Below are 22610 nucleotides of genomic sequence, written 5' to 3' on the forward strand. Positions count from 1 at the left end.
TAAATGCAAAAGAAAAAGAATGGATTTGTATCTTTTGCTTTTTAAAATGATTTTATTTAAGATGCTTTACATGTACATAGACATAAACACAAATATTTGCTGAGTGACGTACTAGGAATTGCAGTCATTTAATAAAATGGCATTTTACATTTGAGTACTGATTTAAAGATCTCAGTTGTATCTAATCTTTTTTTTTTTTAATTTTATTTATTATTTTTTTGGGGGGTACACCAAGTTCAATCAACTGTTTTTATACACATATCCCCGTATTCCCTCCCTTCCTTGACTCCCCCCCACTCGAGTCCCCCCCACCCTCCCTGCCCCAGTCCTCTAAGGCATCTTCCATCCTCGAGTTGGACTCCCTTTGTTATACAACAACTTCCCACTACTATCTATTTTACAGTTGGTAGTATATATATAATCTTTTTAAATCTAGCAGTAGTCTTACTCTAGAATGTGCTGTCCAAATCAGTAGCCACTAGACCCATGTAGCTTTTAAAATTTACATTGTTTAAAGTGGAATAAAAGTAACTTACATTTGGGTTCCTCAGTTGCACAAGCAATATTTTAAGTGATCATTTATCACATACGGCATTGTAGGTACTGTATTGTGCAGATATAAACCACTTCCATCATTACATGTAGTTCTATTGTTACAGCACTGGTCTGGACCATCAAAAATTAATTTGTAGAGATCAGGGATTCAGTTCTTTGCTATTTCATGTAGATTTTGTTGTTTTGGATATTGATTCTATCATTCCCTCTCTCCGTCCTCATCTGCAGTTTTTCCCCAACCCTAAGTAGTAATGTTACATTTTCTTTACATCAGAAATTTGAACTTTTTGTTTTGAGAATTTATCATGATTTTGAAATAATTAGAAAAATATTTTAGTTTCACTCAACCAAGATTAATAAATCATTCATCTAAGCACTTGAATTTCTTAAATGTTATATTGAGTTTTTAATGAGGAATCTATTAACTACTGTGGCAGCATATTTTAAATTGTAATGTGCTCTTGGTAAATGTGCTGTGCTTTGCATTTAAAAATAAACATTCTTTGGAATAAACATGACATTTAATGAATCTAAGTGGCTATCAGTGGTCACTGAGAAGGAAAAGGTCCTCTTACAAGTTTTGCAAAAGTGTTTTTATTTTATATATTAGTTATTTGTCATAACTATGACTGCCTTGTAATAAAGTTAAACTTTTTCTGATATTGGGCTATAACTGCTAAAATACTTTACTAGTGATTACTTTTTAAATTAAACCCACATATTAGGCCATAAAGTGACTTGAGTGCATTGTAAATAAAATGCTATAATAATGAAGTGCTTTAATTACAGTCCCTAGTGTGAGCATAGAACTCAGTGAAATTTTTACTTTAATTCTTATTATGTTCAGTTTTTTCCCCTCTAAAGTTGTTCAAATCTAAGTAAAAAAGGGGGAGCTTCAGCTTTTAAAGTCATTTGAGCAAATTCCATGAGAGAGCATGGCTGTTCTCCCAGTTAGTGAGTTTTCACTGCATTTTGCAGCAAGCTAATTACTTCTGCTAATAAATAATCTAAAATCGATGCTGACAGCAGTTAATTGGCACAGAGATTTTATTTTGTAAAACTCTTGGCTAACGACCTTCTTTAAATTAATAGCATTAAGTGCTATGAGGAAATAAATCTGAGGAATTGCCTGTCATTTGCTTGTCATGTCTAATAACTTCCAATAATGATGGCTGATAGATTTTTGCACATTCCATTATTGAAGTTGGTGCATGTAATTATTCTCCTCATTATACGTAAACAATTAGCAATATTTGGTATTTCCTTGCAGTAAAGCTATTAAATACAAGTAACATATTAGAAGTTAAAAGCCGTTTTAAAATCTGGATTTTAGTTATTTGAATGTAGGAAGTCTTTCAGGCTATCTGGATATATTGTGTGCTGTTTAAGTCTTGTACTTGAATACTTTTTGAATAGGATTTATAAAAATAAGTAGTGTATGTGCGTTTTAAAATGTGACAGTTTGTGGAAATTTTTGTTTGCAGCTTGAAGAAGTCATGGAAAAAGAAACTTATAAAACAGCTAAATTAATTCTTGAAAGGTTTGATCCAGACTCAAAGAAAGCAAAGGTAAGGCTATGATATCAGTACTATTTTATTATAAATTGCACATTGTAGTAGGTCACTATAATAACATCATTGTATTTGACAGGAGTTTGAGCCGCCATCTGCTGGAGCTGCTATAACTGCAAGACCTGGACAAGGTAAATAACTTTGTAGAAACTGCTGCTCCTGTTGGAAAGATCCATATTTACCCAAGTGAGTTCAAAAGTGTGATAGAGGTGTGAAAAACTTATGTAGAATGCTTTTATGTTAATTTGTATTTGGTAATTTGGGATGTGACTTAAAATAGATGGCAATGAGTTTATTACATTTTGGTTTTATAGTAATATGTTGATGAGTAAAGATGTTATCTGTTGAGATTCAATATATAATTAGTTTTAATCTTTTGAAATTTAAGTGACTTCACCAATATTTTTAAAGGTTTTTTTCCCCCTTTAAATAAGAGTCTCCTGGAATATCTGCTATTATGAAAATTCTTACATTTTTATGATTTAATTTTTGAGGAATTTAATGAAGATTTTTGTCAAATTGAGTTTCTTCTAAAATAACAGTTTTAGTTAGAAAGAGAATAAAATAGTTTAGAAATGAGAAAAAGTTGAATTACTGCTATATAACATTAACTGTTTCTTTTTGAGGTTACATTGCCAGATTACTAGTGAAACCATTACTATTATATCATTAAATATTACATAATTTTTAAAAATGTTATTATTTTAAGTGGTTACATAAAGTATTCCCAAGACTAGCATGTGAAAAGATATTTCTGAGTTTGCATTGGCTTCCCTTTTTGTTTTCGTCTCTAGAGTATAATAATATACAGGCATACCTCAGTGATATTGCAGGTTTGGTTCCAGACCACCCCAATAAAGTGAATATCTCAATAAAGTGAGTCTCACGAATTTTTTGATTTCTCAGTGTGTATTAAAGTTATGTTTAGCCTATATTGTAGTCTGTTAAGTGTGCAATAGCATTATGTCTAAAAAAACAATGTACATACCTTAATTAAAAAATACTTTATTGCTAAAAAATGCTCACCATCATCTGACAATGCAGGGTTGCCATAAACCTTCAATTTGTAAAATTCATCTTGTGAAAAAAATTCAGTATTCCTGAAGCACAGTAAAATGAAGCACAATAAAACAAGGGAAGCAGGTAGTTTGTAAGGCTTTTGTTGTAATACAGAGTATAGTATTACAAGAATTTAACTTCTACTCTTATAAGCATTAGAATTGGTGCCTGGTTTACAAAGTTAGGGTGACATTTAGAACTTTGAGAAGTCAATTCTTTTATAAATATCCACAAAGACCATGGTTACTAAATAAGCTGTAATAGTTTTAGGTATTCTAATTGGGGAGGTATGTGGGAAGAATCCAATTCTCTCCCATCTTTCACAAGTAGGATTCTGGTTTATAGAAATGTTAGCCTGCTCTTTTGATAAATGTAACATTTATGAAAAGTTATGTAAAAGTTTAAATATGATTAAAATAAATTAGTCATAGGGAATTCCCTAGCAGTTTAGTGGTTAGGACTCTGATCTTCCACCGCCGGGGTATGGGTTCAATCCCAGCTTGGGGAACTAAGATCCCACAAGCTGTGCTGCATGGCCCAAAAAAAAGAAAATTAATCGTAAATATTTGGAATGTAACACCTACTTTCATAATCAGTTTAAATTTTTCTATAATATATACTTCTTACTTGTAGTTATAAAAATTTTTTTTGTCTTGCAGGCCAGGTTTCTATACTTCTTAACTGTATGACTGGTACTAACTTTTCTTTTCTTTTTTTTTTTTAAATATGACTGGTGTCCTTTTTTAAAAATTAATTTATTATTTATTTATTTGTTGGCTGCATTGGAAGTGAGAGCTACTCTTCGTTGTGGTGCATGGGTTTCTTGTAGTGACTTTTCTTCTTGAGAAGCAAGGGCTCTAGGCACTTGGGCTTCAGCAGTTGCAGCACATGGGCTCAGTAGTTGTGACTCGTGGGCTCTAGAGTGCAGCCTCAGTAGTTGTGGCACACATGCTTAGTTGCTCCCTGGCATGTGGGATCTTCTTGGACCAGGGATCAAACCCATGCCCCCTGCATTGGCAGGCAGATTCTTTTTTTTTTTTTTTAAGCTCTTTATTGGAATATAATTGCTTTACACTCTTGTACCAGCTTTTGAGGTAGTGAATCAGCTGTATTTATACATATATCCCTATATCCCCTCCCTCCCACAACTCCCTCCTGCTCTCCCTGTCCTGGCCCTCTAAGGCATCACCCATCATCAAGTTGATCTCCCTTTGTTATACAGCAACTTCCCACTAGCTATCTCTTTTACAGTTGGTTGTGTATATATGTCAGTGCTACTCTCTCACTTCGTCCCAGCTTCCTCTTCGCCCCCCACCCCCCCAATCCTGTGTCCTCCAGTCCATTCTCTGCATCTGCATCCTTATTCTTGCCCTGTCACTAGGTTCATCAGTACCATTTTTTTTTTTTTTTAGATTCCATATGTATGAGTTAGCATACAGTATTTGTTTTTCTCTTTCTGGCTTACTTCACTCTTTCACTCTGTATGACAGACTCTAGGTCTATTCACCTCATTACATATAGCTCCATTTCATTCCTTTTTATGGCTGAGTAATATTCCATTGTATATGTATGCCACATCTTCTTTATCCATTCATCTGTTGATGGGCATTTAGGTTGCTTCCATGTCCTGGCTATTGTAAATAGTGCTGCAGTGAATATTATGGTACATGTTTCTTTTTGGATTATGGTTTTCTCTGGGTATATGCCCAGTAGTGGGATTACTGGATCATATGGTAGTTCTATTTTTAGTTCTTTAAGGAACCTCCAAACTGTTTTCCATAGTGGCTGTACCAACTTATATCCCACCAACAGTGCAGGAGAGTTCCCTTTTCTCCACACCCTCTCCAACATTTATTGTTTCTAGATTTTTTCACGATGGCCATTCTGACTGGTGTGAGCTGATACCTCATTGTGGCTTTGACTTGCACTTCTCTGATGATGAGTGATGTTGAGCATCTTTTCATGTGTTTGTTGGCCATCTGTATGTCTTCTTTGGAGAAATGTCTCTTTAGATCTTCCGCCCATTTGTGGATTGGGTTTTTTGCTTTTTTGGTATGAAGCTGCATGAGCTGCTTGTATATTTTAGAGATTAATCCTTTGTCTGTTGCTTTGTTGGCAAGTATTTTCTCCCATTCTGAGGGTTGTCTTGTCTTGTTTATGGTTTCTTTTGCTGTGCAAGAGCTTTTAAGTCTCATTAGGTCCCATTTGTTTATTCTTGATTTTATTTCCATGATTCTAGGAGGTGGGTCAGAAAGGATCTTGCTTTGATGTATGTCATAGAGTGTTCTGCCTATGTTTTCCTCTAGGAATCTTATAGTGTCTGGCCTTACATGTAGGTCTTTAATCCATTTGGAGTTTATTTTTGTGTATGGTATTAGGAAGTGTTCTAATTTCATTCTTTTACATGTTGCTGTCCAATTTTGCCAGCACCACTTATTGAAGAGGCTGTCTTTTTTCCATTGTGTATTCTTGCCTCCTTTGTCAAAGATAAGGTGCCCATATGTGCTTGGGCTTACCTCTGAGTTCTCTATTCTGTTCCATTGATCTTCCTTTCTGTTTTTGTGCCAGTGCCATACTGTCTTGACCACTGTAGCCTTGTAGTATAGTTTGAAGTCAGGAAGCCTAATTCCACCAACTCCATCTTTCCTTCTCAAGATTGCTTTGGCTATTTGGGGTCTTTTGCGTTTCCATACAAATTGTAAGATTTCTTGTTCTAGTTCTGTGGAAAATGCCATTGATAATTTGATCGGGATTGCATTGAATCTGTAGATTGCTTTGGGTAGTACAGTCATTTTCACAATGTTGATTCCTCCAATCCAAGAACATGGTATGTCCCTCCATCTGTCTGTGTCATCTTTGATTTCTTTCATCAGTGTCTTATACTTTTCTGCATACAGGTCTTTTGCTTCCTTAGACAGGTTTATTCCTAGGTATTTTATTCTTTTTGTTGCAGTGGTAAATGGGAGAGTTTCCTTAATTTCTCTTTCTGCTTTCTTGTTGTTAATGTATAGGAACGCAAGGGATTTCTGTGCATTCATTTTGTATCCTGCTACATTACTAAATTCATCAATCAGTGCTAGCAGTTTCCTGGTAGAATCTTTAGGGTTTTCTATGTACAATATCATGTCATCTGCAAAGAGTGACAATTTTTCTTCTTCTTTTCCAATTTGGATTCCTTTTATTTCATTTTCTTCTCTGATTGCTGTGGTTAAAACTTCCAAAACTATGTTGAATACTAATGGTGAGAATGGACACCCTTGTCTTGTTCCTGTTCTTAGAGGGAATTCTTTCAGTTTTTCACCATTTAGAACAATGTTGGCTTTTGGTTTCTCATATGTGGCTTCTATTATGTTGAGGTAATTTCCTTCTATGCCCCATTTTCTGGAGAGTTTTTATCAAAAATGGATGTTGAATTTTGTCAAAAGCTTTTTCTGCATCTATTGAGATTATCATATGGTTTTTATCCTTCAATTTGTTGATATGATGTATCATGTTGATTGATTTGCGTATATTGAAGAATCCTTGCATCCCAGGGATAAATCCCACTTGATCATGGTGTATGATCTTTTTGATGTGCTCTTGGATTCTGTTTGCTAGTATTTTGTTGAGGCTTTTTGCATCTATATTCATCAGTGATATTGGCCTGTAATTTTCTTTTTTTGCGACGTCTTTGCCTGGTTTTGGTATCAGGGTGATGGTGGCCTCGTAGAATGAGTTTGGGAGTGTTCCTCCTTTTGCAATATTTTGGAAGAGTTTGAGAAGGATGGATGTTAGCTCTTCTCTAAATGGTTGATAGAATTCGCCTGTGAAGCCATCTGGCCCTGGGCTCTTGTTTGTTGGGAGATTTTTAATGACATTCTCAATTTCCGTACTTGTGATTGGTCTGTTCATATTTTCTATTTCTTCCTGGTTCAGTCTTGGAAGATTGTACTTTTCTAAGAATTGATCCATTTCTTCCAGGTTCTCCAATTTATTGGCATATAGTTGCTTGTAGTAGTCTCTCATGATCTTTTATATTTCTGCGGTGTCCCTTGTTACTTCTCCTTTCTCATTTCTAATTCTGTTGATTTGTGTCTTCTCCCTTATTTTCCTGATGAGTCTGGCTATTGGTTTATCAATTTTGTTTATCTTCTCAAAGAACCAGCTTTTAGTTTCACGGATCTTTGCTATTGTTTCCTTTCTTTTTCATTTATTTCTGCTCTGATCTTTATGATTTCTTTCCTTCTGCTCACTTTGGGGTTACTTTGTTCTTTCTCTAATTTTTTTAGGTGTAAGGTTAGGTTTTTTATTCAATATTTTTTTTGTTTCTTGAGGTAGGACTGTATTGCTGTAAACTTCCCTCTTAGAACTGCTTTTGCTGTGTCCCATAGGTTTTGGGTTGTTTTGTTTTCATTGTCATTTGTTTCTAGATATTTTTTGATATCCTCTTTGATTTCTTTAGTGATTTCTTGGTTAATAGTGTATTGTTTAGCCTCCATGTGTTTGTATTTTTTATAGTTTTTTTTCCTGTAATTGATATCTAGTCTCATGGCATTGTGGTCAGAGAAGATGATGCTTGATATGATTTCAATTTTCTTGAATTTACTGAGGCTTGATTTTTGACCCAAGATGTGATCTATCCTGGAGAATGTTCTGTGTACACTTGAGAAGAAAGTGTATTCTGTAGTTTTTGGATGGAATGTCCTGTAAATATCAATTAAGTCAAGATGATCTAATGTGTCATTTAAAGCTTGTGTGTCCTTATTTATTTTCTGTTTGGATGATCTGTCCATTGATGTAATAGTAATAATAATAATATAATAATAATAATAATAATAATAGTTTCCTACTATTATTGTGTTACTGTTGAGTTCCCCTTTTATAGTTGTTAGCATTTGCCTTATGTATTGAGGTGCTCCTATGTTGGGTGCATAGGTATTTACAATTGTTATATCTTCTTCTTGGATGGATCCCTTGATCATTATGTAGTGTCCTTCCTTGTCTCTTGTAATAGTCTTTACTTTCAAGTCTAATTTGTCTGGTATGAGTATTGCTACTCCAGCTTTCTTTTGACTTCCATTTGCATGGAATATCTTTTTCCATCCCTTTACTTTCAGTCTATATGTATCCCTTGGTCTGAAGTGGGTTTCTTGTAGGCAGCATATAGAAGGGTCTTGTTTTTATATACATTCAGCCAGTCTGTGTCTTTTGGTTGGAGCATTTAATCCATTTACATTTCAGGTGATTATTGATATTTGTGTTCCAGTTACCATTTTCTTAATTGTTTTGGGTTTGTTATTGTAAGTCTTTTCCTTCTCTTGTGTTTCCTACTTAGAAAAGTTCCTTTAGCAGTTGTTGTAAGACTGGTTTGGTGTTGCTGAATTCTCTTAATGTTTGCTTGTCTGTAAAGCTTTTGATTTCTGTGTCGAATCTGAATGGGATTCTTGCTGGGTAGAGTATTCTTGGCTCTAGGTTTTTCTCTTTCAGGACTTTCAGTATATCCTGCCATTCCCTTCTGGCCTGCAGAATTTCTGCAGAAAGATCAGCTGTTATCCTTATGGGTTTTCCCTTATATGTTATTTGTTGCTTTTCTTTTGCTTCTTTTAATGTTTTTTCTTTGTGTTTATTTTTCATTAGTTTTATTAATATGTGCCTCGGTGTATTTCTCCTTTGGTTTATTCTGTATGGGACTCTGTGCTTCTTGGACTTGATTAATTATTTCCTTTCCCATTTTGGGGAAGTTTTCCACTATAACCTCTTGAAATATTTTCTCAGGCCCTTTCTTTTTTTCTTCTTCTTCTGGGGTGCCTATGATTCAAATGTTAGTGTGTTTAATGTTGTCACCAAGGTCTCTGAGTCTGTCTTCCATATTTTTTTTTCTCTTTCCTGCTCTGTGGCAGTCATTTCTCCCATTCTATCTTCCAACTCACTTATTCGTTCTTCTGCCTCAGTTATTCTGCTGTTTATACCATCTAGAATAGTTTTAATTTTGGTTATTTTGTTGTCCATTACTGTTTGTTTGCTGTTTAGTTCTTCTGAGTCCTTATGAATTGTTTCTTGTACTTTCTCTATTTTGTTATCGAGGTTTTGGATCATCTTTACTATCATTACTCTGAATTCTTTTTCAGGCAATTTTCCTATTTCCTCTTCATTTATTTAGTCTTGTGAGGTTTTTTCCTGCTCCTTTGCCTGCATGGTGTTTCTTTGTTTTCTCATTTTGTCTAATTTATAGGATTTGCTGTCTTCTTTCCCTATGCTGCCTGGTAGTAATTCCTCTTGTTTCTACCTCTGCCCCCTGTGGTGGGGTTTGTTCAGCGTCTTGAGTAGGCTTCCTGGTGGGGGTGCTGGTGTCTGCTTTCTGGTGTGTGGCTCTGTGTCTTTTCTCTCTGATGAGCAGGGCCGTTTCAGGAGGTGTGTTTTAGGGTATCTGCGAGGTTAATATGGCTTTAGGTAGTCTGTGTGCTGATGGGTGGGTTTGTGTTCCTGTCTTGTTTGTAGTTTGGTGTGAGGTGTCCAGCAATGGCAGTTGCAGACAGTTGGACGAAGCTGAGTCTTAGACTCTGATACCAGGCTCTGTGTGAGTTTTCTGCAGTTAATCTTCCCTGTGTCTGAGGACTCCCTAGTAGTCTAGCCTCCTGGATTCAGTGCTCCCTCCCTAGAGCCTCCTACTTGACTTCTGATGGAGTAGTCCAGATTCAGAGGTTGCTTGTCCCAGCAGTAATGGAGTTTAAAGAAGGCTGTCCAAGCTCCAGACTAATGGCAGAGGGTTGAGTCAAACAAATACTAAGTCAAGAAAACACATACATGTATAAGACACACAAATACTGAATCCAATAGAACATAAGGCACTAGAAAGACCTGAGAGAACCCCAGTATGCCATCAGACAAAGAGAAAACCAACAGAAATTCAAAACCAAAAAAAAAAAAAAAACCCAAAACAAAAAACACGACACACAAACACAAATCCGGGGAGATTTTGAAATCTAGCATCAAATATATTAAAGCGCAAAAGTACCACCAGACATACTGAAGATTCTCAGATTGAAATTAGACAGTTATACTTAGGACTAAGATAAAGACAAAACCTAATAATAAAAACCAAAGCAGTGTGTCATCTGGAGAAGAAAGCAAGGAAACAGAGCCGAGTGATAATATTTCTTATAAGTATATTAAGATAAAAGAAACTAAAAAAGGATAGAAGACAGGGCAACAGAAGAGTGTAGTGTGACTGGAAATATGAAAAGAAAAAGAAAAGAGAAAAAAATAGAAACGTTTAAAACTTAGAGAAGGAAAGAGGGTAGAAGAGATAAAGTTAGCACTGCAAAAAACAGAAAGAGAAATATGTAAAAAATCTATAAATAAAAATAGAAGAAAAAATAGAATAAAAGATTAAAAAATATAATATCTGTAGATCCCTTAGGACTAAGATCGTAATTAATTTAAAAAAAAAGAAAAAAAACCACACACACAGAAACATATATGCAGGGAAATTTTGAAACCTAGGATCAAATATAATAAAGAGCGAGAGTACAATCAGACAGATGGAAGATTCTCAAAACAAAATCAGACAATTATAATCAGAACTAAGAAAAAGACCAAACCTAATGATAAAAACCAAAGCAGTGTGTCATCTGGAGAATGAAGCAAGGACACAGAGCCGAGTGATAATATTGATTATAAGTATATTAAGGCAAAAGAAACTAAAAAAGGATAGAAGACAGGGCAACAGAAGAGTGTAGTGTGACTGGAAATATGAAAAGAAAAAAAAATAGAAATGTATAAAAGAGAGATGAAAATAAGGTAGGAGAGATACAGTCAGCACTACAAAAAACTTAGCTAGAAACAGAAATATATAAAAAGGCTAGAAATAAAAATATAACAAAAAATAGAATAAAAGAAATGCTATAAAACATGTAGATCCCTTAGGACTAAGATCTTAGTTAATAAAATAAAATTAAATTAAAAAAAAAAAAACTGAAACTGACCCCGGAATGGACCAGATCAATAGAATTGATAATAATATTTCTGTTTCCTTGGGTTCGCAGATGTGTGTCCTTCACCCACCTTCGGTTTTTTGTATAACTCTGCCACCAGCAGAGCTTCCTTTATTGTTCGTCTGTAAGGGCAGGTGTGTGGGGAGAGAGAGAGAACAATAGTGGCTCCTTCCCCTGGGAGTGAGTGAGTAGTGGCACCCTGCCTGGGTCACGGCGGCTTGGGTGGCTCAGGCTGAGAGAGTGCCTCCAACCGCAGCTCCTCCCCCCTGCTGTGACTCCTCCGGGGCGCCCTGCCTGGGTCACAGCAGCTCAGGTGTAAACAGAGCTGGGCCACGCTGCAGACTTTTGGCTCTCGGCTGCAGGCTCTCTAGGAAAGCCCCGTCTGGAGGCCTTTGTTATCCCTGAGTGCGTTAGCCAGGCCCACAGGGGTCCTTCCTTTGTCCGTTGCAGGCACCGAGAGAAAAGCTACACCTCCGGTTCCTCCCCGCTGCTTGTGAGTCTGCAGTATGGAGCCGCCGCCATGGCCGTGCGGCTTTCTGCGCTAGGCTCTCTCTGCTGCGGATTTCTTCCCTCCTGTCCTCTCAGTCCGTCTCCCCACTGCCAACAGTTTCTCACCCTGAACCAGTTCTCTGGTTCTCACATTCCAGCTCCCAGACCCCTTGTTCAGCTGTGAACCGATGTCTCCGTCCAGACATGCTGAGCCGTGGTGCAGGCCTTCTGTGTGTTTCTCCCTCTTTCCTGTCTGCCACAGCTTAGCTGCTTCACCATCTTTGAACAGTTCCAAATGCCTCCCTTCTAACCCAGGGAAATTTCCTGTTGGAGAAGGGGTTTCCCCATCAGATAAGGGATGTTTCCCTGAATTTGGCAATCTCCCCTCTGTTTCAGATCCCCCCGCCCCAGGGTGTGGGACCCATCCCTTTCCTTTCTTCTCCTCCTCTTTCTCCTTTTGTTTCTTTTTTTTCCCCCTCTGTCCTACCCAGTTATGTCGGGATCTTTGCAGTCCTTTCTGTTGTCTGAGGTCATTTGCTAGTGTTTAGCTTGTTCTCTATGGGAATTATTGCGTCTTTTGATGTATTCCTGATGCATCTGTGGAGAGGGATGTGTTCCACGTCCTTCTGCTTTGCTGCCATCTTTCTTCCAGCTGGCAGGCAGATTCTTAACCACTGCACCACCAGGGAAGTCCTGGTACTAACTTTTCAAAAATACTTCTTGAATAACCTTAGTGAATATATTTTAAAAATGTGATATTTTGCAGAAAGCTATTGCTGTTACTTTAAAAACAATCTGTTTTCTCATTAAAAAAGAACAGATGTATGATCCCCTTTATTGACAGTCTTAAACGTTTATTAATATTTAGGCAACATTAGTTCCTTTAAGAATCTAAACATCTTTCCTTAGAAACTTTTGAAACCCCCAATTTTTTCTTCTGATGTCATATTGTAGCTATAGAAAAAGCATTTCTGGTCTCTCTGCTTTGGATTCCTCCAGTACTGCTTTTGCGTATTCTTTCAGAGAGAATTAACATTTAGCTATAATATAAATGAATCATTCACTTAAAAGAGTGTATTAAGTAACTCTTATGTGTAGACACAATTGGGAATAAAGAGATGAATGTAATATAGTTTTTGTCCTTCAGAAGCTTATAACCTATTTTTTAAAAAAATATTTCTTCTGGGGTGCACTATTCTAGTATTCCTAGCTTCTCCAGGTCTGTAGATATTAATTGCTATTTAGAATTTTTTTCCCTATTTAAAAGAAATTATAAACTATATCTGAACTTTATTCTACTTTTTGAGAATTATAATTTAATTTTATTATTTAATTTGATCTTGTTATTGTAGGTGACTTAGTCATACATTTTATTTATGTTTAAGTTCTGTGTTTCTGTGAGATTAAAATTGTCTATTTCTTTGCTTTGAACCATTGTTAGTCCGCCCTTCCCTCCCTCCCTTCCTTCCTCACTCCCTTTCTCCCGAACACCTTCCTCTCTCCCTCCCCCTTTCTTTCCCTTTCATTTCTTTCACCTATATCTGAACTTAAATAATAGAAAAGAGAAAAAAGTACTAAAGGATATATGTATGTACATATGGGGCACTTGAATAGGTCTCCTCTCCAAACTGAATCTAATTGTGGTGTCCTTTATTTTACTAGCTCTCTTGCATATTTGCTGAACCAGAACTTTGATTCATGTGTAGTAGATAGCTTTCTTTTATTTTTTATTATTTAGGTGTTAATGATATATATTATACTAAGAATGATTATAAAATTTGAGAATAGTATTCTTTGATTTGCTTAGGTTTAGCACTAAAAGGAGTATAATATTTACTGAATATAATACTAACCTGACCACTGGCCTCCTGCCCTCCCCAAACCTTTTTTTTTTTTAAGAATTTCATTGAGATATAATTGATATACAGTAAACTGCATATATTTAGTGTACAATTTGATATTTTTTTCTTATTTGTAATGTATATGTGGCAATCCCTATCTCACAATTCATCCCATCCCAACCCCTCCACCTTTTTTTATCTCTTGTGTTTTTCTTTTTTTTTAAAAAAAATTATTGACAGGGCTTCCTAGGTGGCGCAGTGGTTAAGAATCCGCCTGCCAATGCAGAGGTCACGGGTTCGATCCCAGCTCCAGGAAGATCCCACATGCCGCGGAGCAACTAAGCCTGTGTGCCCAAAAAAAAAAAAAAATTATTGACAATATAGTGATTCAACATTTATATGTATTACAAAATGACCTCTACAATTAGTAACCATTTGTCACCATACAAAGTTATTATAATATTATTGACTATATTCCCCATGCTGTACATTATATTATATCCCCGTAACTTATTTATTGTGTGACTGGAAGTTTGTACTTTTTAATCCCCTTCTCCTATTTCATCCATTCCCCAACTCCCCTCCCCTCTGGCAGCTACCAGTTTGTTCTCTGCATCTGTGAGCCTGTCTCTGTTTTGTTTTGTTCATTTCTTTATTTTGGTTTTTAGATTCCACATATAATTGAAATCATTTGGTTTGTGTCTTTCTTTGCCTGAGTTATTTCACTTAGCAAAATACCCCCTATGTCCATCCATGTTGTTGCATATGGCAAGATTTCATTCTGTTTTATGGCTGAGTAATATTCCATTGTATTCATAAATACATACCATATCTTCTTTATCTATAGGTGGACACTTAGGTTGCTTCCATATCTTGCTATTATAAATAATGCTGCAGTGAACGTAGGGGTGCATATATCTTTTCAAGTTAGTATTTTTGTTTTCTTTAGATAGAAACCCAGGAGTGGAATTGCTAGATCTTCTGGTAGTTCTATTTTTATTATTTGAGCAGCCTCCATACTGTTTTCCATAGTGGCTAGGACTTCCAATACATGTTGAATAAACGTGGTGAGAGCAGGCGTTTTTGTCTTATTCCTGATCGTAGAGGAAAAGCTTTCAGGTTTCTCTCTTGAGTCTTAGCTGTGGGTTTGTCTTATATGGACTTTATTATGTTGAGGTATGTTCCCACTATACCCTCTTTGTTGAGAGTTTTTATTAAAAATGGATGTTGGCTTTTGTCAAATGTTTTTTCTACGTCTATTGAGATAATCATGATTTTTATCTTTTGTCTTGTTAATGTGGTATATCATGTTAATTGATCCGTGAATATTGAACCATCCTTGCATCCTTGGGATAAACCCCACTTGATCATGGTGTATGAACCATGTAATGTATTGTTCAATTTGGTTTGCTAGTATTTTATTGAGGATTTTTGCATCTATGTTTATCCAGGGATATTGGCCTGTAGTTTTCTCTTTTTGTAGTGTCTTTGTCTGATTTTGGTATCAGGGTAATGATGACTCTGTGAAACAAATTTGGGAGTGATCCTTCCTCTGCAGTTTTTTTTTTTTTGAGGAGAATAGGTATTTACTCTTCTTTAAATGTTTGATAGAATTCATCTTTGAAGCCATCTGGTCCTTGGCTTTTGTTGGGGTTTTTTTGATTACCAATTCAATTTCATTATTGGTAACTGGTCTGTTCATATTTGCTGTTTATGAGTCAGTCTTAGGAGAGTGTATGTTTTTAGGAATTTATCCATTTCTTCTACATTGTACATTTTATTGGTTTATAATTGTTCATAGTAATCTTTTATGATTGTGTTTCTGTGTTGTTGGTTGCAACTTCTTTCATTTCTGATTTTACTTGGGTCCTCTTTTTTTCTTGATGAGTCTGGCTAAAGGTTTATCAATTTTGTATATCTTTTCAAAGAACCAGCTTTTAATTTCATTGATCTTTGCTATTCTTTTTAGTCTCTATTTCATTTATTTCTGCTCTGATCTTTATTATTTTTTTCCTTCAACTAACTTTGGGTTCTGTTTGTTCTTTTTCTAATTTTTTTAGGTGTAATGTTAGATGTTTTCTTTGAGATTTTTCTTGTTTTTTGTGTAGGCCTATATCACTATAAACTTACCTCTTAGAACTGCCTTTGCTGTGTCCCATATGTTTTAATATGTTATGTTTCTGTTTTTATTTGTCTCAGGGTATTTTTATTTTATTTTATTTCCCCTTTGGTTTCTTTGTTGACCCATTTGTTGTTTAGTAGCATGTTGTTTAACTGCCACATGTTTGTGTTTTTTCCATTTTTTTCTTGTAAAGGATTTCTAGTTTTATACTGTTATGGTCAGAAAAGAGGCTTATTATGATTTCAGTCTTCTTAAATTTATTGGGACTTGTTTTGTGGCCTAACATGTGATCTGTCTTGGAGAATGTTTTTTGTGCATTTGAAAAGAATGTGTATTTTGCTGTTTTTTGGATGGAATGTTCAGTATATATTAAGTCTTTCTGGTCTAATGTGTCATTTAAGGCTGATGTTTTTAAGTTGATTTTTCTTTCTGGTTAATCTACCTATTGATGTTCCCTATTATTATTGTGTTACTGTCTCTTTCCCAAGGGAGGATTCCAGAACATTGCCTACCAGTTCTGGTGTCATCAAGGTAATATGAGATCACAAAATTGGCTGCTGCCAATATCTCAGTTCCCGGGGGAGTCTCAGCAGGAGGCTCTCTAAGATCAGCAAGTAGGTCTGACCCTGGCACCTTTCACACTGCTGCCTTTGTGCTTGAATTTTTTTTTTTAAACTTTCATTTTATTTTTATAAATTTATTTATTTATTTTATTGGCTGTGTTGGGTCTTTTTTGCTGCGCACGGGCTTTCTTTTAGTTGTGGTGAGCGGGGGCCACTCTTCGCTATAGTGCATGGGCTCCCCACTGCTGCGACTTCCCTGGTTGTGGAGCACGGGCTCCAGGCGCATGGGCTTCAGTAGCTGCAGCACATGGGCTCAGTAGTTGTGGCGCATGGGCCTAGCTGCTCCGAGACATGCAGGATCCTCCCGGGGCAGGGATTGAACCCATGTCCCCCACATTGGCAGGCAGACTCATCACCACCGCACCACCTAGGAAACCCTTTGTGCTTGAATTTGATTGAGTTTTCGCTTTAAGAGCAGAGTCTTAGGTTCTTACAGCCCTCTGGCTCTCCCAGATGTCAGCCCTGCTGGTTTTCAAAGTCAGATATTTTGGGGGCTCATCTTGGTACAGGACCCCTGGGCTGGGGAACCCAATGTGGGGATCAGACTCCTCAGTCCTCGAGGAAGGCCTCCTGGTTGTGATGTTCTTCCCACTTGTGGATCATCACACTGGGGTGGGGGAGGATATAGTGGGATGGGTGCTGACTGGACCGTGCCTCTGCCCCTCCTGCCTGCTCTTTTGTGGCTTCTTTATATCTTAGTTGTGGAAAATCTTTTCCGCTAGTCTTCAAATCATTCTCAGGAATGGTTGCTCTCTAAGTAGTTGTAATTTTGGTTTGCCTGTGGGAGGAGATGAGCTCATGCTCGTCCTGCTCTGCCATCTTATGCAGGCCCTCTTCCCCCTTTTTAGCAGACTGAATCTTTTTGCACATTTTTAGATTTACAGAAAAATTGTAAAGCCAGTACAAAGAGTTCCCATATACCTTTGTACCAAGTTTTCCTTATTATTAATATCTTACGTTAACACAGTACATTTGTTAAAATTGATGGGCCAGTATTGATTCACTATTATTAACATAAAGTCCATAGTTTATAATAATTTCCTTAGTTTTTACCTAAAGTCCTTTATCTGTTCCAGGATCTCTTCCAGGATACCACATTACATTTCGTTGTTGTGTTTCTTAGGCTTCATTTGGCTGTGCCAGTTTCTCAGACTTTCCTTGTTTCTGATAACCTTAACAATTTAGCCCTGACCCCTTTTTTTATAAGGAATTTAAAAAAATTAACTAGTTAATTTATGGCTGTGTTGGGTCTTCTTTGCTGCATGTGGGCTTTTTCTAGTTGTGGTGAGGGGGGGCTTCTTCTATTGTGGTGCAGGGGCTTCTCAGTATGATGGCTTCTCTTGTTGTGGAGCACGGGCTCTAGGTGTACAGGCTTCAGTAGTTGTGGCACATGGGGTCAGTAATTGAGGCTCATGGGCTCTAGAGCACAGGCTCAGTAGTTGCGGCACACATGTTTAATTGCTCCCTGGCTTGTGGGATCTTCCTGGACCAGGGCTCAAACCCATGTGCCCTGCATTGGCAGGCAGATTCTTAACCACTGTGCCACCTGGGAAGTCCCTATAAGGAGTTTTTATCAGTGGGTGCTTAAGCTTAGAAAATCAGTGTCATCATTTGATATGAAGTTATAAATGAACAAAACATTAGGTATATGTGTTATATACATACATATATACATTCAGTAGAGTGATATGGTACTTAGATGCTTAGCATTTTTTCTAGTTCTATAGAAGTAATGGACTGAGAAATGGAAGGACTTTATATCCTTACTGGATTAAAACGTAATAAAGTTTGGATTTAGTGAAAAATTGAATGTGCCATAGTCCAAGCTCCTCAATAGCTTCTGTAAGAGAAAGTGACCTAGATATTTGCAGATAGTGAAAAATTAAATTTCTTTTTAAGGTTTTAATTGGTCTATGGGAATAAATTTGACTTTTATGTGCTAATTTCTGATTTATTCATTTGTTTTTTTTCCCCCAATAAATGTTTATTGACTGCTGCCAGGCATTGCTTTAGGCCCTGAGGTCATAGTAGTGAACAAAAGAGACAAAAAAAAAAATCTCCCTTTGTGCATGTTGTGGGGGTAGACAGTTTTATCTGTTAATTTATCTGTATAGTGTTAGACAGAGGAAAATGAAAAAAGGATGATGTATAGGGAGTGTCTTGAGTGAGGGTTGGTTGAAGCGTTAAATAGGTTGTCAGCCAAGGCCATATTGATAAGGTGACATTTGATCAAAGTCATGAAAGAGGTGAGGGAATCAGTCATGCAGATATCTGAGGGAAGTACATTTCAGACAGAGGGATTAGTAAGTGCAAAGACTGAGTAGAGAGCAGGCCCAGATCACTCTAGAAATAGCATGGAGGCCAATATGGCTGGACTGGATTGAACAATGGGGAGAACAGTAGGAGAGGCAGTAAGAGAGGTAACAAAGGATCATATCATGTGGGATCTTGTAGAATGTAGACCATTGTAAGAACTTCAGTTTTCAATTTAAAAAAAAATTTTTTTTTTTTCTTTTGAGCAGAGAATTGACATGATTTAAATTATGTCTTAAAAGGAAGGTGACTGTGTTGAGGCTGCAAAGGAAGCAAAGGTGGAAGCAGGGAAAGTACTTAGGAAGCTCTTGCATTTTTCTAGGAAAGCGTTGATGGTGGCTTCGACCTTTGTTTAGTAACATAGGAGGTGGTTTAAGATTCTGCATATATTTTAAAGTTGGAACCCAAAAGATTTCCTGGTGGGTTGGATACTGGGTCAGAGACAGAGGAGTCAGAGGTGACCTCCAGGATTTTAGCCTGAGTAACTGGAAAGATAGAATTTCCATTTACTGAGGTGGTAGAAATTACAAGAAGAGCACTTTTTGGATGGGGGTCCAGGTGAGGTGGTGAAGAACAGGGTTTGATTTGGGGTATGTATGTGTGAGATGCCTATTAGACAGATGTCTAAGTAGGGATTCTACAGAAGTAGTTGAATATGAGTCTGGCAAACAGGAATTATCTGGGTTGGAGATATAAATTTGAGTGTCATCAGTATTTGGATGGTATGTATTAAAACCACAAAACTGGATGAGATTATCAAGAATGTAAATGTATAGAAAAGGACCAAGGCCACCCTAGGGTACTCTAACGTTAAGATATTTGGAGTAATGAAGAAGAACCAGAAAAATAAACTGAGAAGAAGTGGTCAGTGAGATAGGAAACCCAAGTGTGGTGTCCTGGACACTAATTGAAGAGTTTCTGTGTAGTGATCATCTGTGACACATACTGCTGCCAAGTGAGTTGAGGGTCAAGAATTGACCATTGATTTTAGCAATGCTGAGGAACTTGGTGACCTTGAGAAGAATAGTTTTGGTGGAGGAATGGAGTTAAAGCCTGATTAGAGTAGATTTAAGAAAGTAAGGGGCTAGAGAAGTTGTAGACAATGAGGAGAGACAGTTCTTTTGAGTAAAGGGAATTGAAGAAATGGGTAGCTATGGGCGGAAGCATTTTGTGTGTATGGGTGAGTATGATGTATGAAAGAAATGATAGCATGTTTGTGTGCTACTGGAAATGGCCTAGAAGACATGGAATAATTGATGATGGAGAGAGTGGGGACAATTGATGGAGAACCATCCATAGGGAGGCAAGAAGGGACGGGATTTAGTGTACAAGTGTAGGAGTTGACTTTTGATAGGAATGTGCACAGTTCGTCTATATTAAGGAAGGAAGACAAGAGAACTTAGGCAGAAATAGGTAGGTGATGGGGATTGTCTTCTGGTTGTATTTATTTTCTTAATGAGAGTGAGGATGAGGAATATGTTGTTGGGGGGCTTGAAGAGAAGGTATAAAATAATTCTCTAGGAGAGTGAAAGAGTAAATAAATTAGGAAAATATAGGAATGCCAGAGGACTCTAATGTCCATCTAAAGGTAATGGTTGTGAATTTAAAGCACGGTTGTCTGTGTGTTTTCCAGTTGAGTTTAGCTGTATGGGTACAGGCGTGGAGTAGGCAGAGAGTTGATTTTAAGCAGAGTTGGGCTTTTGCCTAATGGATTAGTTAAGGTGATAAAGGGGCAAGGAGGTGAAGTTGTATACAAGGAAGTGATTGTAATATTATAGAATCTAAGATGATCATAAAGGAAATGAGGATATAACAGGGGGATGATGGACAGTCAGAAGGTGTTGGTAGTATTTATATAGGGGTCTGCAGTCTGCAGCCTGCTAATCTGAGCCAAGATCTGTTTTATATTGCTCTTGAGCTTAGTTTTACATTTTAAAAGTATTCCAAGGGACTTCCCTGGCTGTCCAGTGGTTAAGACTCCACACTCCCAGTGCAGGGGGCACAGGGTTTGATCCCTGCTTGGGAAACTAAGATCCCACATGTTGCATAGCATGGCCAAAAAAAAGTGTGCAAAAAAAAAAAAAAATCCAAAAAATTAAGAATATGCAACAGAAACTGTATGTGGCCCACAAAGCCTAAAATATTTACTATCTGATCCTTTACAAAAAATGTTTGCTGATTCCTTTAATAATTAATGGAATATAGATCTCCTTGGAGCTGAAAGAATAATAGAGGAAGTAAGTAGGAAAGGTAAGTGCTTGAAGTTAAGAGAAGTGCAGTTATGTTCAATGGCAAGATTCTAGGACTAGGTTATGACCATAACAGTGAATGACTGAAGTAGGAAGGCTAATAAGGTTATTGGAGGATGCCATCTGATAGCTAAAAATAAATCCTTAACAGACCCTCTTAGATTTGTTTTGAAAGGAAGCCACCCATACATTCACTTTTACCTTTGCACATAACCCTGCATCTCCACTAGTGAAATTAACAAAAGGAAAGTCCGTTGTATCCTGCCACAGCTAAGTTTGAAAGCAAAAAGTATTGAAAAAAAATTTAATGGTACTAGCAAATGGAGTACAACTTCTTATTTATGTAGGTTTTTAAGAGTTTACTCACTTGTGTTCCATGGCATATATGGAAGATTAAAGTAGAAGTCATTAATCTTTTTTGCTCTTGATAGTAAATTGGAGTGATACGTCATATTTTGCTGTTTTGGGGGATGTACATTTGATTAAGAAAATATGGGAAAACATAAAATAGCCAATGCACTTTTTTGGATATTCTTACATGTTATAGCTATGCTGTTACAGTTATCTGTTGTTTTACAAATCACCCCAAAACTTAGTGGCTTAAAACAGCATTCATTTGTTTTGCTCATAAATTTACAATTTTGGCAGAGTTTGGTAGAAACATCTCATCTCTACCCCACATGGGTTGGAGCTACTTGATTGGGGGTGGAGGATCTACTGCCAGGAATGGCTCACTCATATGACTGACAAGTTGGTGCTGGCTGTTGGTTACTCTCCCCAGGAACCTCTGTAATGGAGCCACTTGGACCTGCTCCTAATATGGTGCTGGATTCTAAGAGCAAGCCACCCAAAAGACAAAGTAGTTTTGAAAACGGGCACACCTATATTCTCTTGGTCAAATAGCAGTAATACGGAGTCAAGGGAAGGGACATAGGCATTCTCCTCCCGTTTTTAGTGGAGGCAACTCAAATAATCTTGGACTCTTATTTTAAAACTACCACATATACATTAATACAGATAACAAAGGCATTTGTATCCCCATCCATTTTTCTTTTTTTTTTTTAAGATTTATTTTTTATTATTATTTATTTTATTTTTGGCTGTATTGGGTCTTTGTTGCTGTGCACGGGCTTTCTCTCGTTGTGGTGAGTAGGTGATACTCGGGCTTCTCATTGTGGTGGCTTCTCGTTGTGGAGCATGGGCTCTAGGTGCATGGGCTTCAGTAGTTGTGGCACATGGGCTCAATAGTTGTGGTGCACAGGCTCTAGAGTGCAGGCTCAGTAGTTGTGCACAGTCTTAGTTGCTCTGCAGCGTGTGGGATCTTCCTGGCCCAGGAAGGATTCTTAACCACTGTGCCACCAGGGAAGCCCCTCCCCATCCATTTTTCAGTGTTCATCTTAAATGCCACCATTACCATGAAACTCACCCCATCACTGAGTTTAATATCTCCCTTCCTGAACCCTTCATGGTACTTCATTGATTCCTTTTCTTGTGGCACTTACCTTGCATTAGTGTATTTTGTAATTTTGTGTTATCTTTGCTTGCCACCTTTATATGCAACTCTGAATCCCATTCAGTAGTGCTTTACTACAGTAGCTGCTTAATAAATGCATTGTCAAAGGAAGTAAAAGGAAGCTTTTTTAAGATTTCATAAATTTTGTTTAAGTGTAAAAAGTGATTAACCAAATGAGACCTTGGTGAACTGCAAGGTGCAGGTTGTTTAAAATTGAGAGAGGTAGGAGACAAACTAGAGGGGAAATCAATCATCAAGGTGAAGAAAAATAAATGTTTAGATAAGTTGAGTACATTTTGCTT

The 22610-nt window shown here is 37.0% G+C and overlaps 1 protein-coding gene across 1 annotated transcript in view; it reads left to right on the forward strand.

The window, feature by feature from the left end:
- LNPK (lunapark, ER junction formation factor) overlaps positions 1-22610 on the forward strand; it is an 82395-nt gene that overhangs the window by 33460 nt on the left and 26325 nt on the right. Inside the window, exons 7-8 of the mRNA XM_057746147.1 lie at positions 2040-2123; positions 2206-2257. Of these exons, the coding sequence (XP_057602130.1) occupies positions 2040-2123; positions 2206-2257 (136 nt within the window). The remainder of the gene's footprint in view (positions 1-2039; positions 2124-2205; positions 2258-22610) is intronic.

This window comes from Hippopotamus amphibius, chromosome 8 (genome assembly GCF_030028045.1).
Source record: "Hippopotamus amphibius kiboko isolate mHipAmp2 chromosome 8, mHipAmp2.hap2, whole genome shotgun sequence".
Taxonomy (NCBI): domain Eukaryota; kingdom Metazoa; phylum Chordata; class Mammalia; order Artiodactyla; family Hippopotamidae; genus Hippopotamus; species Hippopotamus amphibius.